Source organism: Myxine glutinosa, chromosome 7, assembly GCF_964187855.1.
Source record: "Myxine glutinosa chromosome 7, kmMyxGlut1.1, whole genome shotgun sequence".
NCBI lineage: Eukaryota > Metazoa > Chordata > Myxini > Myxiniformes > Myxinidae > Myxine > Myxine glutinosa.
The window spans coordinates 58969479-58993071 of record NC_136267.1 but is presented as its reverse complement, the minus strand read 5'-3'; the positions used below and the strand labels follow the sequence as shown (position 1 = coordinate 58993071).

The 23593-nt window shown below is 43.8% G+C and overlaps 1 protein-coding gene across 1 annotated transcript in view; it reads left to right on the top strand.

Annotated features, from left to right (window-relative positions):
* Positions 1-23593, top strand: part of KCNH6 (potassium voltage-gated channel subfamily H member 6) — a 262729-nt gene that overhangs the window by 37221 nt on the left and 201915 nt on the right. Inside the window, exon 2 of the mRNA XM_078782688.1 lies at positions 15309-15514. Within this exon, the coding sequence (XP_078638814.1) occupies positions 15365-15514 (150 nt within the window). The 5' untranslated portion in view covers positions 15309-15364. The remainder of the gene's footprint in view (positions 1-15308; positions 15515-23593) is intronic.

The following is a 23593-nucleotide window of genomic DNA, read 5'->3' as shown; positions in this document are numbered from 1 at the left end:
ATACATACATACATATACATATCCATACACACAGTGTAGATGATGATAATTTATAAATCACTGATAAATCTCACTCACTGTAAACGAATGATCAAATATACTTAACATCAACAGGGAAATGGCATTATTACTCCAGGTTGAGCTAACAGCAAGTTGCACCATAAAGGCAACAGATTTGCATTGACTTGAAAAGGCTGACAGCCTGTTTGCAATCTGCAAAGCATGTTGGAAATCCTCGGGTGACAGTGCCATGCAATCGGATTTTGCCTGTGTGCGCTCAAACGCAGTTTAATTCGATGCTTGTCTGTTGCAGTCAGGTCTCAAGGTCTAAAAATAGAAACATTAATATTCATGTGCTACATGTGCACTCTTATTGGCTAATACCACACCAAGCCAAAAATAGAGATCTTACTGTTCCTGCCTCGTTCAATAAATGATGATAACATCCACATGTCGTGCTGGATGATTTCAAATGAACACCTGTAATCACAAAGGATACGTTTTTCTATTTCACAACACCCCTCTATCACTATACTAACTGTCCATTGATGTCACGTTTTCTATGAGCACGATGCAGTGACTTTTTGTTCACTGTAAACAATAGGTGATACTTGATAGCCCAATGTAGTTCCTTCGGGACACAGGCACACACGACTTCCATAGAATATGGCTGCCTTTCTCTGTTGAGGTTCCTTTCCAAATCTCTGTTGAGGCACTTCCGTTTCCGGTCTTGCTGGCGAGGGTTCGTTTATTCTCAGCTCTCCATGCTATCCATCGAAATCGAAGTTAAGTAATTGTTCCCATTTGTATTTTCGTTATAACTATTTATTTTATGGTGTATATATTGTCTCCCGACGAAGATTTTCGGTGCAAATCTTTCATACCTGTATTGAAAATCGTGTTAATTCGGGTCGTGTTTTGAGGCCTTGTAGTTGTACAGTGAACACTGTACAACCTTGAGGCTTTGTTTTTCTCTCAGCGGTCCGTGTTTTTGTGATCCAATAACTTTCGTTCTCTGTTTTCCCAATCTTTTCACCCCATAGCCCTCTTCCTTGTGTAAATCACAACTCAAAAAAATCCAAAAAAAAAACATTTCCTTCTCTGTTCTCATTCGTTTATTCATTCTTATTCGTTCGTTCGTTCGTTCTTCGACCACGTGTTTCTCCCCCATTTCCCCAGATAGATTGTCAAATTTCAACTCGTTATTTTATCGTCCATGCGTTATTGTTTTGATTATAGTTACTTTTGGTTTGAATTTCCTGTAACTTGTAATTATTGAATCGTGTTCTGCTCCTCGTGTGCGGCCTTGTAGTTGTACCCCCGTCGGTGTTTGTTATCTTAATCGTGTTTTGCTTGGCTCTTAGTTTTTTTCCCTTCTACCCCGAACATAATACTCTGTCTAACGTTCTAAATCCCCACCTCCCCCCCGCCCCCACCCCCAAAAACCAAACAAACAAAAAAAAAACCAAAAACATTTATTTTCCTTTCTCCACGTGTACTGTTGACTTATCCTGTATTTTCTGTCCAGGTGTGCTGTTCGCCCCGCCCCCATTAACTCCTTGCCATCCACCGTTTGCCCTTCACGTGACTCGTGGTGGTCCCTCTCGGCTCTCCCCCCGTTGGTATTTTTGTGCACATAAGATTGTTCACGGTTCTGTTTAAATATTATTTAAATATGTATAACCTTTCCCCTTCAGTGTTTTACTCAGTGGTATTTTACAACACGCTGTTTTTCTTCCTATTTAAAAGGCTTTTCTCAATTTCCTCTCCAACTCATTCCACCTCAAAAAAAAGAAATTCAATATCTTATACGTCTCCCTCACTACATGGTCTAAATTCACATTCATTCCATCCCTCCTCCATCATTCTGAACCGGATTGCTAACTTGAAAATCACAACAAACCCAATTTGTTTTCAATGTTCGTCTTTCATTAATCATCCACTTTCTAAACTCCCCTCTTGCCCCTCCCATCCAAATCCCTCCCCTTGCACCTACACTCCTAAACTCCCCCCTTGCCCCGCCACTCTTAAACTCCCCCCCTACCCCTCCACTCCTGAACTCCCCCCTTGCCCTTCCACTCCTGAACTCCCCCCTTGCCCTTCCCCTCCTAAACTCCCCCCTCACTCCTCCCCTTCAAAACTCCCCCCCAACCCCTCCCATTCAAATCTCCCCCCATACCATTCCTCTCCAATTCTCCCTCCTCCCCCCTCCTCCTCAAAGCTGCCTCCTCCCCACTTCGTCTCCCTTCTATCTCATACCTCCACCCCCCCCCCCCAACCTTCTTCTTTCCTCTGCCCCCCCTCAAACAACCCCTCTCTGTGCCTCATCCCTTCACCTTCAAACCTTTCATCCTCCTCATCCTTCCCTTTCTTGGAACTCTTCTGCAATCGCTGACACACTAACAACTGCTTTCCCTACCTCCCCCTCTCATCCTTCATCTTACCCTACTCCTCCCCTCCCCTGTCCTGTACCCGATGCTCCCCCTCTCTCTTCATTAACGGTATGGACCTCAAACATCCGGGGCCTTCGCTCAAACCTGACTGATCTCTCCATACAGGTTGCTTCTGACAATCCAGACTTGATCTGCTTAACAGAGACTTTCCTCCTTCAAGATGTCTCTGATTCCTTAATATCTCTTCCTGGTTACTCCCTCCTCCGGTATGATAGACCTGAGCCTCGGCCTGGTGGTGGGGTGGCTATCTTTATCAAAAACTCTCTTCCTCACTCTCCTTGCACTGCCCTCTCTCCTCCTCACCCCCAGGAGTACCTCTGGCTACGGCTTCCTCTCCGCTCCCACCTTTTGTTCATATGTGTTCTGTACCGTCCCCCAAACAGTGATGACTCCATCTACATTTCACTGTCTGACAACATGGACCAACTTCTATCCACTCATCCCAACTCTCTCTTCCTCATATGTGGTGACTTCAATTGTCATCATGCCACCTGGTTGGGTGTGGGTTCCTCTCTCACCAGTCATGGCACCTCAGCAAAGGACTTCTGTGACTCACTGGGATTGACACAATCTGTCAATTTCCCGACCCGGATCTCAGCCAATGGAGTACCTTCTCTTCTAGACTTGGTTATGACTAACTTCCCTGCTAGTGTCTGCTGCTCTTCTTCTGCTCCAATCGGTTCTTCTGATCATGTGCTTGTCAAAGTGGACATCTCTCTGGCCATTCTCAGAGAGCCTCCTCAGCGTCGACGAGTCTGGCATTTCACTCAGGCCGACTGGGACGGTCTTCAAGCAGCCATCAATCGTCTGGATTGGTGTCCCATCTCCACTGCCTCTGACATCAATTCTTCCTGGGAATTCTTCCAAAGCAAACTGATCTCTCTCATGCACAGATTTATCCCATCTCGCCTTCAGTTGTCTTACCCTTCCTCCCGTCCATGGTACACTGAATCTTGTGGTGAGGCAGTTGCCCTGAAACAACTTTCCTTTGCCTCTTGGAAGGCTAATCCAACTGAAGGAAATCTCAGTTCCTTCCACCAAGCTCGGAACAAGTGTGTGTCTACCCTCAGGAGTGCCAGGAAGCACTATCTCTCCTCACTCAAGAATGAACTCTCAAACCTGTCTCCTTCCTCCAAATCCTGGTGGCGTCTGGTCAAATCCGTTTCTGGTGTTTGTTCCCCCTCCATCCCCTCCCTTACCTCAAATGGCCACACAGTTGACATCGCACGTGACAAAGCCGAATGCCTCAACTCTGTGTTTGCCTCAAAATCCTTAGTCCCAAACCCATCTCTCTCTGTTCCCACCTTTCCCAGTCGAACCAAACTGCTCCTGGACTCTGTGACCTTCTCTCCTGACAAGGTGGAGGAGTTTTTGTCAAACCTCGACTCTGATTCTGCAACTGGACCAGATGGCATCAGCCCACGGGTCCTAAAATCCTGCTCTGCCGCTCTATCTCACCCTCTCTCTGTTCTTTTCACCCTATCCTTTGCTCAAGGTCATCTGCCAGCATCCTGGAAATCAGCAAACATTACCGCTTTACACAAAAAAGGTGCAAAAACAGATCCTTGCAACTACAGACCAATCAGCCTGCTCCCAATTATCAGCAAAGTCATGGAATCCATCATTGCTTCGGATATGAAATCTTTCCTCTTCTCCAATGGCTTGATCTCTGATCATCAATTTGGTTTCAGACCAGGTCACTCTACTCTGGACATGCTGCTTCTGCTGTCTCAACAATGGATGGAGGTCCTCAATGCCAAACAGGAAATCAGAGCTGTCTCCCTTGACATATCACGTGCCTTCGATACGGTCTGGCACCCAGCTCTGCTCACCAAACTCTCCTCCTATGGTATCCATGGAAATCTCCATGCATGGCTTGCGGACTTCCTCTCTGGTCGTAGTCAACGTGTGGCCCTGAATGGATTTCTCTCATCTCCCCTTCCCGTTCAGGCTGGAGTTCCCCAAGGCAGTGTGCTGGGCCCTGTGCTTTTTCTGGTCTTTATCAATGATCTCTCCGACTCTCTGGAAAATCCTCTGTATCTCTTTGCTGATGACTCCACTCTCTGCCGCTCCATTCCTCTTCCCTCAGATCGGCAGTCTGCAGCCTCCTCACTCTCTGAAGACCTGGACAAAATCACAGACTGGTCAAACATGTGGAACATGTCTTTCAATCCTGACAAATCTCACACTCTTACTATGTCTCTCCGAAAAGATCGACTGGACAACCCTCCCATCTACTTTCTCAACAATCCTCTCCAAGAAGTTCTGTCGCTCAAGCTTTTGGGTCTCACCATCTGCCATGATCTTTCTTGGGAAAACCACATTTCCAAGCTGGCCTCCAAAGCCAGTCGCCGACTGGGCATCCTCCGTCGTGCGAAGTCCTTCCTAGGCACACCTGAGCTCCTCACCACATACAAGGCTTTCATCCGCAGCTCAATGGAATACTGTTCTCCCCTATGGGCTGGTGCTCCTGCCTCACACCTGGCTCGGCTTCACGCTGTTGAATCCAAAGCTTTCAGAATCATTGGAATCTCCCGCGATGAAGCTATCTCTGAGGGCCTTTCACTCACTCACCGCAGGCAGGTAGGTGGTCTTTCTGTCTTCTACCGACTCCTCTCCGGCCTTGCTCCCCCAGCTCTCTCTGTGCTCTGTCCCCCAAATATTCCTACAGGTCGCACAAGATCTGCCAGCCACCCTCTGATGGTTAAACTGCCGAAATCTCGGCTCTCTGCTCACCTTCACTCTTTCATTCCTCTTTTCTCCCGCCTCTGGAACAAACTCCCACACTCACTTCAATCACACTCCTCCCTCCAGGTCTTCAAAACAGCTGTTCACCACCATCTCTTATCTTCCCCCATCCAAAACCTTGATCTTTTCTACCCCCACTAATTCACCCCAGATCCACCTTGTTTGAAATTCCAACTTCTTTCCTGGAAGTCTTGGCAGTGTCCATATGTTTTATACCTCTCCCACCCCCCCCCCCTTCCCATGCCTCCCCCCCAAAGCCCTCTCCCCCCCACAGTTCTCTCGATGTCTCCATGTCTCTCGGTCCCTGCTCTCAAATGTTGTGTTTGTGTCCTTCCCCCTCTCTCCCCATCTTGTCTACCGCTCCCGATGTTACTTGTTTTGTGTGTCTGTTTGTCTTTCTGTGTGATTAATGTTCGCTCTTTCACGAGCCTCGATCTTGTATACAAAAAAACAAAAAAACAAACAAAAAAACAATCAGGATTATAAGAATGCATTTTGTGGATTGGTGATTAATTGCAGCCTACTGTTTATAGGCAGTGGCTTCCCTGTCTGTTTGGGATCTAAACCTATATTCCTTGTACTTGCAATGACATGCTCCCTGTTGTATCGTGCACCCTTGACATTATGATTTGTGGCCGTATGAGATTTACTGACGCTGCCATCCTCTGCTTTTACACTATGAGAATTTGAAAACATTTACTGTAATATCAAAGTTGTACTTTCAGCTGTGGTTTAACGCAATCATCTTGTGAAATTACACATGGCAATTTGAAAATAATATGATATATTTATGGCACATCCTATGACTTTATTTTACTTTGAAACATGTGAATTTTTGCAGATATAAACTGAGCATCAAAAGAAACTTATCACTTTCATTTTTTTGAAATGTGCAGCTTTACAAACACGTTTCTTCAATTGTAATGGCTGATTATGTAATGGAAACTTCACTTCAATCACCTGGTTGATCAACAATGGCATGCTTGAGTGGTTCTGTATAGGGATCTTTCCCTTTAAATAATGACCCTCATAATGAAATCCTTCAGTTCTTGTGGTTAGACATTCATTTACTGCTGTCTATAGTCACTCTAGAGGCTTCTGACAGGGAAAACAACAAGAAAATTCAGATGCCACGCCTGACATCTGAACAACGTTTAAGGGCATTTGGGATGCTTGAGGCTGGTGTAAGCCAGCGACGATTGCCCAACGTCTTGGTTGCTCACAGCCTGCAATTTCCAACCAGGCCAGGCGTGAAAACTGGAACTGTGAATGATGGTCCACGAAGAGGAAGACCACGGGTAACCACCCCAAACCAAGACCGCTGTATTGTGCTGCAGCATCTTTGTGATTGTTTCCGCCCTGCAACGCAAACAGCTGCAGTGACAAAAGGTCGCCACAACAACCGCATCAGTGTCTCTACTGTGCAGAGGCGCTTGAGAAGTCAGGGCCTGGGGGAAAGACGTCCTTGCAGAGGTCTAGTGTTGAACGCAGTGCATCGGCAGAATAGACTAAGATGGCGTCTGCAGCATCACCGCTGGGCACAGCAACAGTGGAGTGCAGTCTTGTTCAGCGATGAGTCCAGATTTTGCCTCCATGCTGCTGATGGGTGTCAACGGGGGTATGGTGCAGAGGTGGGGAAAGGTACGCATCATGCTGTATTCGCCAAATCAATCGTTTGGGAGGACCCAGTGTGATGGTATGGGCCGGCATTTCCACCTGTTTCAGGACACCTCTGGTCGTCACCGAAGGCAATCTCACTAGTCAGCGTTATGTCAATGAAATTTTGAGACCTCATCTGCTGCCATTTATCCAGGCTCGTCCTGACATCGCAGGTTTCCAGCAGGACAATGCTCGACCCCATGCTGCTCGCCTGACCACCAACTTCCTCCAGGAACAGGGTGTTGAAGTGATGCCTTGGATGCCTTATTCCCCTGACCTCAATCCCATTTTAAGAGCATTTATAGGATGAGCTTGGTCGACGTCTTGCATTGAGATCAACGGCTGTCAATCGGCAAATGCTCATTCAATGCTTGCAGGAGGAGTGGGACAAACTTCCCCAGGACCGCATCAGACGCCTGGTACAGAGCATGTGTCGGAGGTGTACAGCCTGCATCACAGCTCAGGGAGGACACACACGATATTGAGGACTGCTGTCATTCTGTCCTTGACTGTTAGGAGTGTTGTGTCCATTCCTGTGTCATTTTGTTTTGACTGTATTCAGGTGCGTGCCTTTGTGTTGCAGTGCTGTGACTTTTGTTGCACCACTCCTTGTGATGTTCATGCTTTTTGTTTTTTGTGATTGAGGCAACCTCTTGTTTATTGACGTGTTTCGTAAAGATCGCTGAACTTTACCTCTGTGTTCAAATATTTTTCATTTTTGCGTGGAGGATTTCAATGAGTGTTCTTCTAAAGATTTGATGTTTATTTTGATGTTGAGTATAGAAACACATGCAGTATTAATGGTTGTTGAATACAATTTTTAGTTATGTCGCCTCCTTCAAACAAATACAAGTATCGTGCATAACACAATGCTTGCAAAATCTAAATAAATGTTACCCCGTACACTCGGGTACACAAATTAATCGGGGTTATCACTGGAATAATTTTGCTGTCGAGTCGCAAAATTCAGTTTTTGGAATTTTAATCAACACTTTGCAAAACAAAGTCACCATCACACTGTGTTGACTTTACAAAGCAAAATAGTTGAGAAATAAACAAGAATAGCAAAAGACAAAAGTCAAAAATGGCATAGACAAAAAAATGGCGAATGGCCTGAAACAAAGAAAAAGAAACAATTCCCCAGTCCTAACCATTTTCACGGCCCGCACATTAAACCCTTTCAGGAGGAGCAAACTTTGATCTACTCACAATAACTATATGTCGTATCTCGTAACAAAACCAGCGTTACGCTCCTCCGGAGATCTCCCCCTGAAACATTATAACGTGCTCAGATCTCGGATCCAAAACCATCCGACTATTATGCGCAACATTCCGTAAATCAAACACGGCACCCTGCTACTTTATACTCCAACATGTTTTTCAAAGGAAAATGTGAGCATATTTACTGTTGGTCTAGCCTCACATGCACCCGCATATACCAGCTTCACGAACAATGGTCGACGCTCTTCCCTCTCGAACATGAAGCCCCCCACAATCCCATGCGGCTCACGTACTTCCGCTGTCAAACCCCATGGCACATTAAATCCCACGGGATTATGCTATCTGCCGGTGCGGAATAATCGGTGCATTAACACCACCCGGTTACATTCTCCCATGCTAAGCGTCACTGTCCACGGTGGCTAACACCTATCTTTGGCTCCCTTCACAGCCTCTCTGAAAAATCCAGTGCCCAAACTGAGACACGACCTCTGGACTTAAAGCGACAGCATTACAAACTGAGCATGGTTCATGATAGAGATTTCTATGCACACTGGATGTTGACCTCTGGCTTATACGAGGGGCAGGGACAGGCACAGTCTGAACAAATCTTCCTGTATCCGAATGCCCCATTTGTGTGTCGATTTGCTTCCCCTGTTCCTCACCCACATTCTGTGTGCCCGCAGGCTCCAAATATTCAAGGCCAACAACACCCCCAGTTGGTTGACTCGACCCTGGAAACGTTACCTCTTCCACAACAACAAACTCAGCATCAGAAGATTCTGACTCATAGCTATCCTCCTGATGGTCGGCAGGATGTTTATTCCCTAGATTCTCCTGGTGAACAGTACCCCTTCTTGGCTCTGGGATAGGTCCTGCATAGGCTCTTAAATTCACTCGATGCACTCTCCGAACTGGCCCTCCACCCACAGGTTCAACGGCATGGGTGGTACCTTGTATTTCAACCACCTGGTACACTGTGGGTCCCCAAGCATCTTGAATTTTGTTCCTCCCCAACAGTCTATTTCTCAGAAAGACTAACTGACCCACCTGTAGAGATGGGCAGTACACCTTGTCCTTCTGTGCAGCAACCCTTTCAGCTGCTTTCTTTTCAAAATACTCCCTCACCTTGGCATGTGCTTCCCTCAAATGCTCCTGATGCCCTACTAGCCAGTCGTGCCTCTTATTCACCGCTTCTTCCTGCCCTACCAAAGCATCAATAGGAAGATGGGGATTTACACCAAACAACAGAAGGTATGGTGAGCAACCAGTAGTGGCATGTGGTGTCATGTTGTACGCATGCAGCAACTCAGGCAGATGTTCAGGCCACCGTCTTTTCTTCCCCGGGGGAAGTGTGCGTAGAAGGTCGTGGAGTGTTCGGTTGAAACGCTTGCACTGAGTGTTTCTCTCAGGGTGATGGGGAATGGTGTGCGTCTTCTTGATACCATACAGCTTATACAGCTCGGCAACAACATCGCTCTCAAAATTCCTTCCCTATTCAGAGTGCAATCTTTCAGGCACACCATACTTCATGAACCACTCCCAGAACAGGATCTTAGCTGTGGTGTCTGCCTTAAGATCTCTTGTAGGAAAGGCTTGAGTGAATTTCGTGAACACATCAGTAACCACTAACACATTCTCCTGGCCACCAGTACTTGGTTCCAAAACAGTGAAATCTACTGCTACTACCTCCAATGGTCACGACGCAGTCAGTGTACCCATGGGTGCGCGTATCTTAGGCCGTGGCATCTTGGTCAAAATGCACCTTTGACAGCTCTTAACCCGGTGTTATACATCATTGCACATTCTGACCCAAAAACACCTTTGTCTCAACATATTCATTGTGCACTCTATCCCTTGGTGCCCCATGTGATCATGCACACTTTCAAGCACTTGATCCTTCAGACACTCGGGTAGCAACAGCTGTTGACATTCACCAACATGAACATCATCAATAACCCGGTACAACAACTCATTCTTCTCTTGCTCACTGTCCCATTGCTTCAGCAGTGAAACAGTAGATTTTGACAAACCCCGTCTTTCCTTTCCTGCAGGTTTTCTCTTCGCATCCCAAAACTTGATAAACACACTGATCATGGGATCTGCATATTGGAACCTATGCAGTTCCTCTCTGGTGTAATCTGGAAAGGTTGGCGTTTTTCCCAATGGGACAGAACCACCATCCTCTCTGGCCTCTTGAACCTGGATATAGCGAACGCTGCAGCACTTATTCCCTTCATGCACTACATCAGGCCCTAGATCTGTACCTCTGTAGATGACATTGCAAATGGCTACACAGTTATCATCCTCCCTGCCAACGGTTGTCTAGAGAGGGCACCTGCCGCAGCATTGCGATACCCAGGGCGATATTTTACGTCAAAGTCAAAAATATTGCTAACTGTGCAACCCATCTCTGCTTTATCACTCCCAACTTTGCAGTTTGAAGATGGAAAAGGGGGTTATTGGCCGTGACCACTGTAAACTTAGAGCCTAAAAGGTACCCTTAAAACTTCTCTGATACCGCCCACTTCAGAGCGAGAAGTTAAAGTTTCATACTGCTGTAATTTCTGTCATTCTTCTCCACATTTCTCAACCTCCTACTGGCATATGCTAGGACCCTCTTCTTGTCCCCTTGTTGCTGATAGAGGACTGCCCCTAGACCCCGGTTGCTGGAATCGGTCTCAATGATGAATGAACAACCGAAATCCGCATAGCCCAACACCGGTGCACTGGTCAACTTCTCTTGTAATACCTCAAATTAAGCTTGACAATCTTTATTCCACCGTTCATCAAACACTTGGTTGAACCTTGCCGGATTTCCTTCTCTCAGACCCTGATTCACAAGATCATGAAGAGGACCAGCGATCTTGGAAAAACCTTGAATGAAACGCCTGTAGTAACTACAAAACCCAAGAAAATACCTCAGCTCCTTCAATAACCTGGGCACTTTCCACTTGCTAACAGCAGCAACCTTTTCTGGATCAGTCGCAATACCCTTGCCAGAAATCTGATGTCCCAAGAACCGAACTTGCTTCTGTAGAAAATGACACTTTTCCAGCTTTGACTTCATTCCTGCTTCCTTCAATTGCCTCAACACAGTCTCCAGTCTTTCTAGGTGCTCTTCAAAAGTCTTTGAGTAAACCAATATGTCATCTAAGTACACCAACAAAATCTGAAATGTCAAGTCATTCATTGTCGCCGGCACGAGGCGCTGAAATGTGGCCGGTGCGTTGCATAAGCTGAATGGCATGCGAGTATACTCAAACAAACCAAATGGTGTGGTAAACGCCATCTTATGATGGTCTCTCTCATGCATAGCTACCTGATGGTACCCACTGGCTAAGTCAATTGTCAAGAACTGTGCCCCGTGCAGCATGTCAAAAGACATGTCAATCCGTGGTAACGGAAAAGCGTCCCATCTAGTCTTCACATTCAGTCTATGGTAGTTCACACAGCCTCCCTGCCAACGGTTGTCTAGAGAGGGCACCTGCCGCAGCATTGTGATACCCAGGGCGATATTTTACGTCAAAGTCAAAAATATTGCTAACTGTGCAACCCATCTCTGCTCTATCACTCCCAACTTTGCAGTTTGAAGATGGAAAAGGGGGTTATTGTCCATGCTACCATCAGCCATGCTACCATCAGCATCAGCAAGCTACCATCAGCCTTACGTACTAACACTACAGGTGAAGCACAAGAGCGTGTGCTCTCCTTGATGACTCCTTTACTGAGCAGCTTGGAAATGGGTTCTTTAACCTCCGTGTACTCCTACGATATGGCTGAGTCACCAGGATCTCGTCCACTGAAGGAATCTTATGCTGTACCTTGTCAGTGTAACCTAGGTCTTCGTCCTTCAGAGAGAAAACCTCAATGTCTTAGCAATAGTTTTTTCAATTCGCCCTATTGTTCGGGAGTGCCCCATACATTGGCTCCATCGAGAACCAAGCTGTGCTCCCCATCAGTCATTTGTTTTCTTGGACTGTCGACAGTCACCTGTTCAACGCTGGCTGAGATGCGCTGAAATCGTACCTCACACAAATCCTGATATCCGTTCTGTCCTTGGCCGGTCACCTACGCACACAAAAAAAATTCAAAATAATTTCTTCAAAAACGTGGACAAAGATTGTGTGACAGACAGACAGACAAACATAGGGAAATACTTTCGCAAGGCAGACAGGTAACAGTAACAGACAGGTGTGAAATCATAATCTCCATCCTCCTCCGGTGGCCAAGGTAACAAGAGCTGTTTGTACTCTCTATGAAGTGGTTCCTAAAAATTAGCATTATTATTATAAAAAAATTAACATTATTAAAACAATTATTATTAAATATAAATATGAAAACAAATATTTAAAATATTATTAAAAATTAAATATTTTTAAAATAATAATATTATTTATTATACTAATAAAATAAATTAAAATAAAATGAATATGAAATAAAATAAATTATTAAAATTAATATTATTAAAATAAATTAATACAAATATTAGAAATTATTTAAAAATTATTAAAAATTATAATTAAAAACTATCACTAAGTTATTTTAGCAATGCCCTGTGAAATAAATGGTCTCCAAATGCCCTGCAAATGGTAAATAAGTACACTTCATAATGTGAACCTTTTGATTTACACCATTTTTTTTTTTTTTTTTTTGTATACAAGATCGAGGCTCGTGAAAGAGCTAACATTAATCACACAAAAAGTCAAACCGACACACAAAACACAAAAAACAAGGGGAGCGGCAGACAAGATGGGGAGAGAGGTGAAAGGACACAAACATAGCCACTCAACTCAAACATCATCTCTCTGCCAATAACTTGTATGAAACATTCCAATCCGGATTCCGCTCCAACCACAGTACTGAAACTGCTCTCCTCAAAATCACCAACGACCTTCTCCTCTCCTCTGACGCTGGCAACCTCAACATTCTCGTCCTCCTCGACCTCAGCGCTGCCTTTGACACCATCGATCACACTATCCTCCTCACCCGACTTGAATCCACCTTTAACGTCACCGGCACTGCCCTCTCTTGGATTAAATCATACCTCTCTGACAGATGCCAGTTCATCTCCATCAATAACTGCAAATCCCCCACTGCTCCCCTCCCCCAAGGTGTCCCCCAAGGTTCAGTTCTTGGCCCCCTCCTCTTCATCCTTTACCTGTCCCCGCTCGGTCACTTAATCCGCCGTCATGGTCTCCAATTCCACTGCTTCGCCGATGACATCCAGCTTTTCATCTCCACCAAGTCCGTCTCCACCGACACCCACTCTATCCTGACAAACTGCATCACTGAAATAAAATCCTGGCTTCAAATCAACTTCCTCAAGCTTAACTGTGATAAATCTGAAATAATCATCATTGGCCCAAAAACGCTCACAAAATCCACCCATAACTTTGCCCTCAACATCGACGGTATCCCAGTATCCACCTCCCCTCACATCCGGAATCTTGGCGTCATCTTTGACCAAACCCTTTCCTTCGACAAATACACTAAACAGATCACAAAGTCAGCCTTCTTTCACCTGAAAAACATTGCCCGTCTCCGCTCATCCCTCTCCTCCACGGCTGCAGAAACCCTCATCCACGCCTTCATCACCTCCCGTCTGGACTACTGCAATAGCCTCCTCTATGGTTCACCCTCAAAAATCACCAATAAACTCCAATACATTCAGAACTCCGCTGCCCGTCTACTCACTCATTCCCGGACCCGTGACCACATCACCCCCGTCCTTTACAAGCTTCACTGGCTCCCCATCCCCCAGAGAATCCAGTACAAAATCCTCCTCTTGACATACAAAGCCCTCCATAACCTGGCCCCATCCTACCTGGCTGACCTCCTCTCCAGACACACTCCCACCCGCAACCTCCGCTCTGCTGGTACCAACCTCCTGACCCCCTCCATCCGGACCAAATTCAGATCCTGGGGGGACAGGGCCTTCTCCATCGCTGCTCCCACCCTCTGGAACTCACTACCTCACACCATCAGAGACTCCTCCTCACTCACCACATTCAAAACATCACTAAAGACCCACCTGTTCAACGCTGCATTCAACATTCAACCCACAGCATTTAACCCCTGACTATCTCTTCTCCTTCTCCCTCCTTTTGCTTTAAATATTTCCCTATTGATTCTTGTCTTGTCTTTTTGATTCTTGTCTTATATATATGCCGTATATCGCTGCTGTTTGTTTTCTTGATTCTTGTCTTTTTGCAATTGTTGTTTTCATGTATTGTTATGCATTATGTTTTCCACTCTGTCAAAGCGCCTTTGGGCTTCTGGAAAAGCGCTATACAAAATAAATGAATTATTATTATTATTATTATTATTATTTAAGAGCAGGGACATCGGGAGGACTTGGGGGGAGGTGGGAGAGGAATAAAACATATGAACACTGCAAGGACTCTGGGGTGAATTGTTGTTGAAATTTGTTGAAATTGTTGTTGTTGAAATTTTGAAATATTGTTGAAATTTTCCACATGTCGGTATTTACTCAGTGAAGCACTGTTGCTTTGGAAAAGTTCAAATTCACAATATAAAGGGTGATTTACTGCACCAAGACTTGTTGATTTTATTTTCAATTTCCATAAATCATTATTCATGCCGAAGGCTTCACTTTTTTTCGAAATTGCATAAAATGCATTTTTATTAATATGAATGAAAAGTAAACAATTTTTATGAACTATGTTAAATGTGCATGACACATGGATTTTAGTTTCTGTAGTAAAGAGAGAAGGCCAGCAGAGGAGGAAATTTAGTCTTAGGGTGGTGCTGCTGTCGATCACATTACTACTGTTGCCATGACAATTTCTTCGGGTAGCGAGTTACACCATGTTCACACAGATTTAATCTCCACTACGAACCCATTATACCAGATGGATTAACTTGTCCAAAGCTTCGACGTACTAACATCCGTTGATGCACACTTCAGTTCTCGAAACTTCAGATTTAGTCCGAAGTAAACTTTTCTGTGTGAACACACATCTTAAGACTACACATTGCGTGCTCGGAATTCTGATGAAGAAAATCGTGCACACTATATTGATGTCGATAATATCAGTAGTTATACGATCTCAAGGTACGAGATATTTGACCGTTTAAAGTGAACATTTATGGGATTGTGTTTAAGAGCATGTTTACAGCAATGTTGTTGAAATATTGTTTTACAAGTCTGCCATTTCATTTGCTCTTCCGTGTCCCTCGATTGTAAAGCAATTGCTTCATCCACAGGATTTGGAAACAATGTGAAGCCAAACCTACTTAACTCGACATCAGATTCAGACCTGATGCGGTACAGAGCGGTGGGAAAACTTCCACACCTTACACTAAACTTCGCTGAGCTTCGAGGAGAGGCAACGTCTGTGTCTCCACCTGGCTCCGAAAGGCGTTTCCGTGTGCGAGAACGTACTCACATCGTCACTGACAAGGTTACGCAGGTGGGATTGTAACCTCGAGCATTCTTTTGAAATGTATTGTCTTTATTGCTACTTTCTCCAATTGTTTTTTCCTCGTTTTTAACTCCCTTGGCACCTTTCATTGCATAATGCTTGAAGCTTATACAAGATTTGCCTATCGGTGACAGCCCAAGGGATCTTTTTGATTATGGATCCATGGTGTTGACAAATTATAAAGTTAATTTAATTTGAGGATGTGCATTCTTAAAATTCCAGATACTCTCTGCTGGTGACTACTAAGGCAACATGGTGCCAGAAATTGCAGTCCATCACTGGCCTTGACTTGTTGATGGTCCTTTTGACAGAAAACTTTTCTTTGATGGTGAATGTCTCAGCTTTAAAGTAAAACATGTTAGATTAAAAATAAATAATTACCTGAGGGTTGGAAGATCGCTCAGAGGGTGCACTCACCTTTGAGATGTTTAGTCAGGTCCTGATTCCCCACCTGACTATCAATTGTCACCTGAGTGTTTTGTTAGCAAGGCATTGCATCAATGAGATGAATGATCCATCTTTCAGACAGATGTTAAGCTAGACACTCCCATCATGGTGGAATGAGTTGGTGGATATAAAAGTCTAGGTGAATGTGTGGTCACTCTGGTCAAATTCCTGCCCTTACCTGTCATCAGAAACTTTAACAGTGGTCAAGTTATATTCAGGAGTTACTACCAAGGTCTGCATTTACCAGATAGCATGATATACATGCAGGGATATATGATTTTAAAAACGAGTTGGAGCACTCGGTTCTGAACGGACGAAGGCCCATACTTTATGTAAATACCAGTATTTCTCGAACGGTCAACAGCAAGAACTACAAAAACAGAGAAATATAAGATCCGATCATTTTTGAATGCAGTATTCTTCTTTTTGCTGAACACCATTTTATGAAGCAAAAATGTACTATTAAGCAGGAAATGCAACTTCAGTAGTTTTTCAGCAAGTTTAACATGGAAGTTGTTAAACTTGCTGAAAAAACTTCCTTGTCCTGTCCATGACTTGATATGAAACACAAAGACAACACGTATGCATTTTGGCTAATTGTGTACAAAACATGTCTGTATTCACAAAATTCCCTGTGCAGTTCATAAAACTTTCATCCAGGGCTTAATGGTGCATTATTTTTCATTGTGGAAGAACATTAGTGGAAAATTATATCATCATCAGATGCTGTAACTCCAACTGAAATTTCTTTTTTGTCACTTTTTTTTTTGTATATCTAGTCTAGGCTCATATGAAAGCTAACACTTCCTCATTATTCCTCTTGTTCTAACACTAACACTTTTAACAATCCTCTTGAAGAAGTTCTGTCACTCAAGCTTTTGGGTCTCACGATCTGCCATGATCTTTCCTGGGAAAACCACATTTCCAAGCTGGCCTCAAAAGCCAGTCGCGACTGGGCAATGGGCATCCTCCGTCGTGCGAAGTCCTTTCTGTGCACTTCTGAGTTCCTCTCCACATATAAAACTTTCATCCGCAGCTCGATGGAATACTGCCTTCTGGGTTGGTGCTCATGCCTCACACCTAGCTCGGCTTCAGGCGGTTGAAACCAAAGCATTCAGAATCATTGGAATCTCCCGCGATGAAGCTGATTCTGAGGGTCTTTCACTCACTCACCACTGGCATGTTGGTGGTCTTTCTGTCTTCTCGGGACTCCTCTCCAGCCTTCCTCCCCCTGTTCTGTCTGTGCTCTGTCCCCCAAATATTCCTACAGGTCGCACAAGATCTGCCAGCAACCCTCTTATGGTGAAATTGCCAAAATCAACACTCTCTGCTCACCTTCACTCTTTCATTCCTCTTTTCTCATGCCTCTGAAACAAACGCCCACACTCTCTTCAATCCCTCTCCTCCCTTCAGGTCTTTAAAACAGCTGTTCATCACCATCTCTTATCTTCCCCCATCCAAAACCTTGATCTTTTCTACCCCCATTAATTCACCCCAGATCCACTTTTTTGAAATACCGACTTCTTTCCTGGAAGTCCTACCAGTGTCCAAGTGTTTTATACCTCTCCAACCCCCACACCCATACCCTTTCCCATGCCTCCTCCCCCAGCCCTCCCCCTTCCACAGATGTACCGACGTCCCTGTTCACTTCAGTTGTTGTTTGTGTGCTTGTGTGCTTCCCTTTCTCCTCCTCTTGTCTCCCGCTCCTTCATTGCATGTTTTATGTGTCTGTGCATGTTTTCATTTTCAAAGTGTTAGCTCTTACACGAGCCTCCATTCTGTATACCAAAAAACAAACAAAAAAGAACACAGAAAATATAATAAAGCGAGCAGGAGACAAGAGGGGGGGAGAAAGGGAAGCACAACAACAGTAGAGAACAGGGACATCTGCGGAAGATAGAGGGCTGGAGTGGGGTACACGGGATTAACAAGATGGACACTACAGGGACTTTCAGGAAAGAAAACGGAATTTGAAGGAGGTGGATTTGGGGTGGATTAATTTTTTTGGGATAATTTTGGAAGATTTTGGATGGTGGATTTTCATTTTTAATTATTTTGTAAGCATTTCTAAAAAAAAATCCCACTTTGACATTATGGGGTATTATGTGTAGATCAGTGACAAAACATCTCAATTTAAAGAATTTTAAATTCAGGCTGTAACACAACACAGTGTGAAAAAAGTCAAAGGATGTGAATACTTTCTGAAGGCATGTCGTTGAACACTGAAGAACACAAATTGTCTTCTTTACATTTCTAAAAACCTCCAGTTTGGCAATACTTTGACATGTTATATCGGATGGTGTATAAGGGTGGTGTATAATTACCTCCGCCACCAAAGGTGGCTGGGAGTTATGTTTTCACCCCTGTCTGTCTGTTTGTCCATTTGTCTGTCCGTTGTGAACAAAATATCTCAAAAAGTTGTTGACGGATTCGGATGAAATTTGGCAGAGAAGTTTTGTATGTGACAAAGACGAGATTATTAGATTTTGGTGAAGATCCGGATTCGGATCCGGCTACTAGAATTTTTAAAGTGATTCTTCACCATTGGGAGATGGGGCCAAAAACTATACATAGCAGGATATCTCAAAACGTTGTGGATGGATTTGGACGAAACTTGGTGGAGCGTTTGGGTGTTTGACAAGGAGGAATCGATTACATTTTGGTGAAGATCTGAATCCGGATCCAGCTAGTAGATTTTTTTTAAAGTGAATCTTCACCATTGAGTGATATGGCCAACCAGGCGCTACAACCTTCATTACGTAACCCTTGGTCATCCTGTCAAGTTTGGTTGAGATTGGATAAGTAACGATGTAATGTATTGGCGTCACAAATTCATCAGACAGACGGACAGACACAAATGGCGTATTTTAGTATGATGATTGCCATTGCTCTGTGCCCTTTAAAATGTATCTTTCATGACCTTTTTGATGATACTTGTTCCCAAACCACGATGGTTTAGCAAGCAATAACATCCATATCAATGCAGAATCTATAAACAAGTCATCTATACGATCAAGTCAGAGTATGCTCTCTACTGAGTGCCTTTCTAGTTATGACTGCTTCAATAGCGCTATACTTTTGGAAGTTTTTACAGCGTAGCCCATAGGGCAAAGCCGTCTAGAACAGTGTTTGTCTGTCCGTATGTATGTATGTATGTCCCCTCAAACGTATACCAATCGGAGCTGAGGATCTGGTCACATGATAGGGTGATGTGATTACGTCTGATGTCATTACGACGTACAACGGCTGACTCCACACCCCACCATTTTGATTCCTATGCCGTTCAGGCCGAACATATCGTTGAACCTGTCATATATCACAATCGCCATGCTCTACCTTTACGTTTTTCATTCAGTGTGAAACACAAACAAACTGATTTTTAAAATGACCCTGAAATATCGAAAGCATAGATGTTATGGATCTTCCAACGATACAGTACGTATAGGCCTTAGGCTTCATGTCTCACCTTCAGGCCACTTCGGACAAATTATGCCCTGGTTTCTTAATACAGCAGTGTATTGTTTCAGTAGTATCGTTTTCATAATAATAATAATAATATAGTAAGTATAACCATAACATTTAAATCCCAATGTCGTGAATGGAAAGTTAATGGATTGAAGTGGTGTATGGTTCATGAATCACTGATAAGCGGTGTACGGTACTAATAAATGCGGGAGTAAGGAATTAGCCTTGGTTTTTTTTATAGTAATATCATTTTCACAATAATGATAATGTAACATTAATAATATAGTAAATCTAATCGTAACACTAATCCCTTTGTAGTGACTGCAAAGTTACTGGAGGTTAAAGTATATCATCTTATATATATTAAAGCTTCCTCCCTTTCAGTTTCGTGTTAAATAGCAGGAAAGGTGGGTTTCATCGTTAAGAGGAAGCATCGTTCATTTTTTCAGGAAGGCACCAAATTTGGCGCAGATGTAGTATGGACCTATACAATTGTTTTCCTGAGGGGCGCCCAAAAATTCAGAACCCCTGGTGGCCGCCATATTGAATTTAAACATGACCGCCCTCTGTGACCTATTTCCCTCAATAACTTCTATACTATGAGTGGTCTTGGTCTTGTATTGTGGTCTTGGCAATAGCACACTACTTTACCTACCAGTCACACGGTGTGGAGGAACTCTGGATTGCCATTGGCACTGGTAAAAGCTACCGCTACCTTGCCATCCATAAAATTGCCACCGGCCTTGGCCGCAGGAAGTCTGAGTCTTTGCCATTATTTCATGCCTTCACTGGCTGCGACACAGTGTCATTTTTTGCCTAAATTGGGAAAAAGACAGCCTGGAAGGCTTGGGAGGCATACCCCAGCATCACGCAGACCTTTCATGCTCTTGCTTATAGGCCATCTGTGGACGCTATTACTATGGAACTACAGAGCATAGAAAGATATGTTGCCATCCTCTATGACCGGACTACCGAGATAAAGACAGTGAATGACATGCGCCGACACTTGTTCACGAAGAAGGCAAGAACAATTGATCACATTCCCCCAACAGCAGACGCCTTTGAACAACACCTAACACGTGCATGTTTTCAGGCTGGACACGTATGGAGTCAGGCACTTGTGCCCTACCCAGAACTTCCATCACCAGCTGATTGGGGCTGGATGAAAACAGGGACTTCTTGGACACCAATTTGGACCACAATACCACTGATACAGGAGGCATGTTCAGAGCTTACAAGCTGCCATTGTAAGTCGGCCTGTAAAGGCAACTGTAAATGCTCCAGGGCAAATCTGCCCTGCACATCACTGTGTGACTGCGATGGACAGTGCTTGTAGTACTACGCGTCTGTGCGAGAGCCTCCACCTTTCAAGTGCCCACAATATTTTAAGTTAAAACTGCAACTGTGTGTAACTTTGATGAATTAATACCATTCCATTGTTATCAGAGACCAATAAAACAATGTGTATCACTTGGAATTGAAATTTTACCTGAAATACTATGAGAGATTCAAGGAAAATGGAAACACCATGGCGGCCATCTTGAAATTAAAGATGATGGATGCCAATCTTTATGCAATTGATCCCATTGGATTCAGAGACCATGAAAACATGGGGTAAGACATTGGAACTGTGGTGTTATCGCTCATAGTATAGAAGTTATTGAGGGAAATAGGTCACAGAGGGCGGTCATGTTGAAATTCAATATGGCGGCCACCAGGGGCTCTGAATTTTTTGGTGCCCCTCAGGAAAACAATTGTATAGTACACTACAGTGTACTGGTCCATACTACAGTATAGGTCCATACTACATCTGTGCCAAATTTTGTGCTTTCCTGAAAAAATGAACGATACACCCTATTTTTCGGTCTTAACTGCCTAAGTATTGGTGGTTTTCAAAACCAAAACTTAATTGTTGGGTTTCAAAAGGCTGCTACGAAAAACGCCACTTTAGCGGCAGGAAAGGTCATGTTATTTACCCAACCCTTGTGTGGTATATAGATTACAGTAGATCTTCGCTCAGTTCTGTAAGTAAAACTTACCTCACGAATGTCGGGATTCCTCCAAATTTCTTTGTTTAATGTTATAAACAGCATTAGCGACTGTTTAAAAAACTAATCATATGTGTTTGTGGTTTATAATATTTTGCAAGCCCGGCTTCGCCGCTGTTATACTTTCGGTCTTGTTTTTGATGATCTATAAAATCATTATTTTTTTTAGATTGAAGTAAAAGCTTGAACACTGCACCGAGTATCATGGGCTATGAACTCTCTAGTTTTGAGAGCTTTAGATTCCATATAAAGCAGGAGAGACAGATGTGATGCTGGAGCATCAGCTCATAGAGGAGAGCAGTATCCTTCCTATAGAGCTAATGACAAAATCATTGTAGAATGTGAGTAACTCTAATTTCCCAAGGAAATACTTGGATTGAGGGAAGATGGTTTGAGGCTGGCTTTGGAGGCCAGCCTTGTGATGGGGTTGGTCCAGGAAAAGTCATAGCTGATGGTGAGAGTATTTTTTTATATCTTACTTATCATGTGTGACTTGCTACACTTTGCCAGTTGCATCAATTAGCATTAGACTGTAAAAGACACCCCAGATCCTCGTAAAACAGTGTGTAATTAATTCTAAGCTGTGTTTTAATAGCAAACACAGTATTTTCTTTCTGTCCTAAACAATACAAGTCGTTTAAATCATTGCAAAGAGAAAATAAAACGACGATGAAGGGTGATTGATCACACATAATGAAATATTTTGCACATTCTGCTGTTGCGAATTTGCATACATGTATAGACCAAACGTATGAATGTTGTCTCTATAAATCTTCATTTGTTTGAGACATCCTTTTTGGCTGTAACGTTTTTTACAATCTCACCATAGAGCTGTAAATAATATAAGCAATTGACATAATGCTATTTTATGAAAGTGAATCAATAGATTTGGTATAATGTAGCATTTGGACAAAAATTGCCTACTTATGTTTGCCTACGAGCTTTGTACCTGATTTATACTTTACATTTCAGTTGCTGGATAAAAAAAACCTGATTGCAGAATATTATGTCCAAAAATGCAAATTTACTGGAACAATAATGCCATCATTGTGAGGTTTAGGCAGCTGTTAACATGCCCGCTATCTCTTCCACATGTCATTTCTCTATCTATTTGTAGCCTTCTCTTACAGCCATGACATGCACGTAATTTGCTCTGGGTACTTGTATAAGCGCACCTGAGAAAACGATGAAGCGATGTGCTCATCGCTGACTTACTTGTGAAATCATGATATCTTCAGGATTGCAACTTGATGGCAAATATTTCACTACGGTAAGTACAAATGTCGTATTTTCTCTCATCTACGTATTATGTCTACAAACATGCTGTAGGTTTATAGCTCCACGACCTCCCATCCCCCCCACCCCCCTTTCCCTTCCCCCGGGCTATTTCCTACCCATGCCTACCTATTTAATTTTGTGATTTTTCATCACCATTGGGAGATAAGGCCAAAACCGATACATAGCAGGATATCTCAAAAAGTTATGAATGGACTCGGACGAAACTTGTTGGACAGGTTGTGTGTGCGACAACGAATAATCCATTCAATTTTGGTTAAGATCCGGATGCTTCCTCTCCTTTCCAACTCTTACCTCCATCTCCACCAACCTTCTTCCTCGCTCTGCCCCCCACCCCCCTCAAACAACACCTTACTGTGCCTCATCCAATCACCATCAAACCTTTTGTCCTCCCCATCCTTCCCTTTCTCCGAGCTCTTCTGAAATCTCTGACACACTACAACAGCTCTCCCGACCTCCTCTTCCTCGTCTTACCCTACCCCTCCCCTCCCCTGTCCTGTATCCGATGCTCCCCCTTCCTCTTCCTTAACGGTATGGACATCTAACATCAGGGGCCTTCGCTCAAACCTGATTGATCTCTCCATACAGGTTGCTTCTGACAAACCAGACATAATCTGCTTAACAGAAACTTTCCTCCTTCAAGATGTCTCTGATTCCTCAATATCTCTCCCTGGTTACTCCCTCCTCCGGTATGATAGACCTGAGCCTCGTCCTGGAGGTGGGGTTGCTATCTTTATCAAAAACTCTCTTCCTCACTCTCCCTGCACTGCCCTCTCTCCACCCCACCCCCAGGAGTACCTCTGGCTACAGC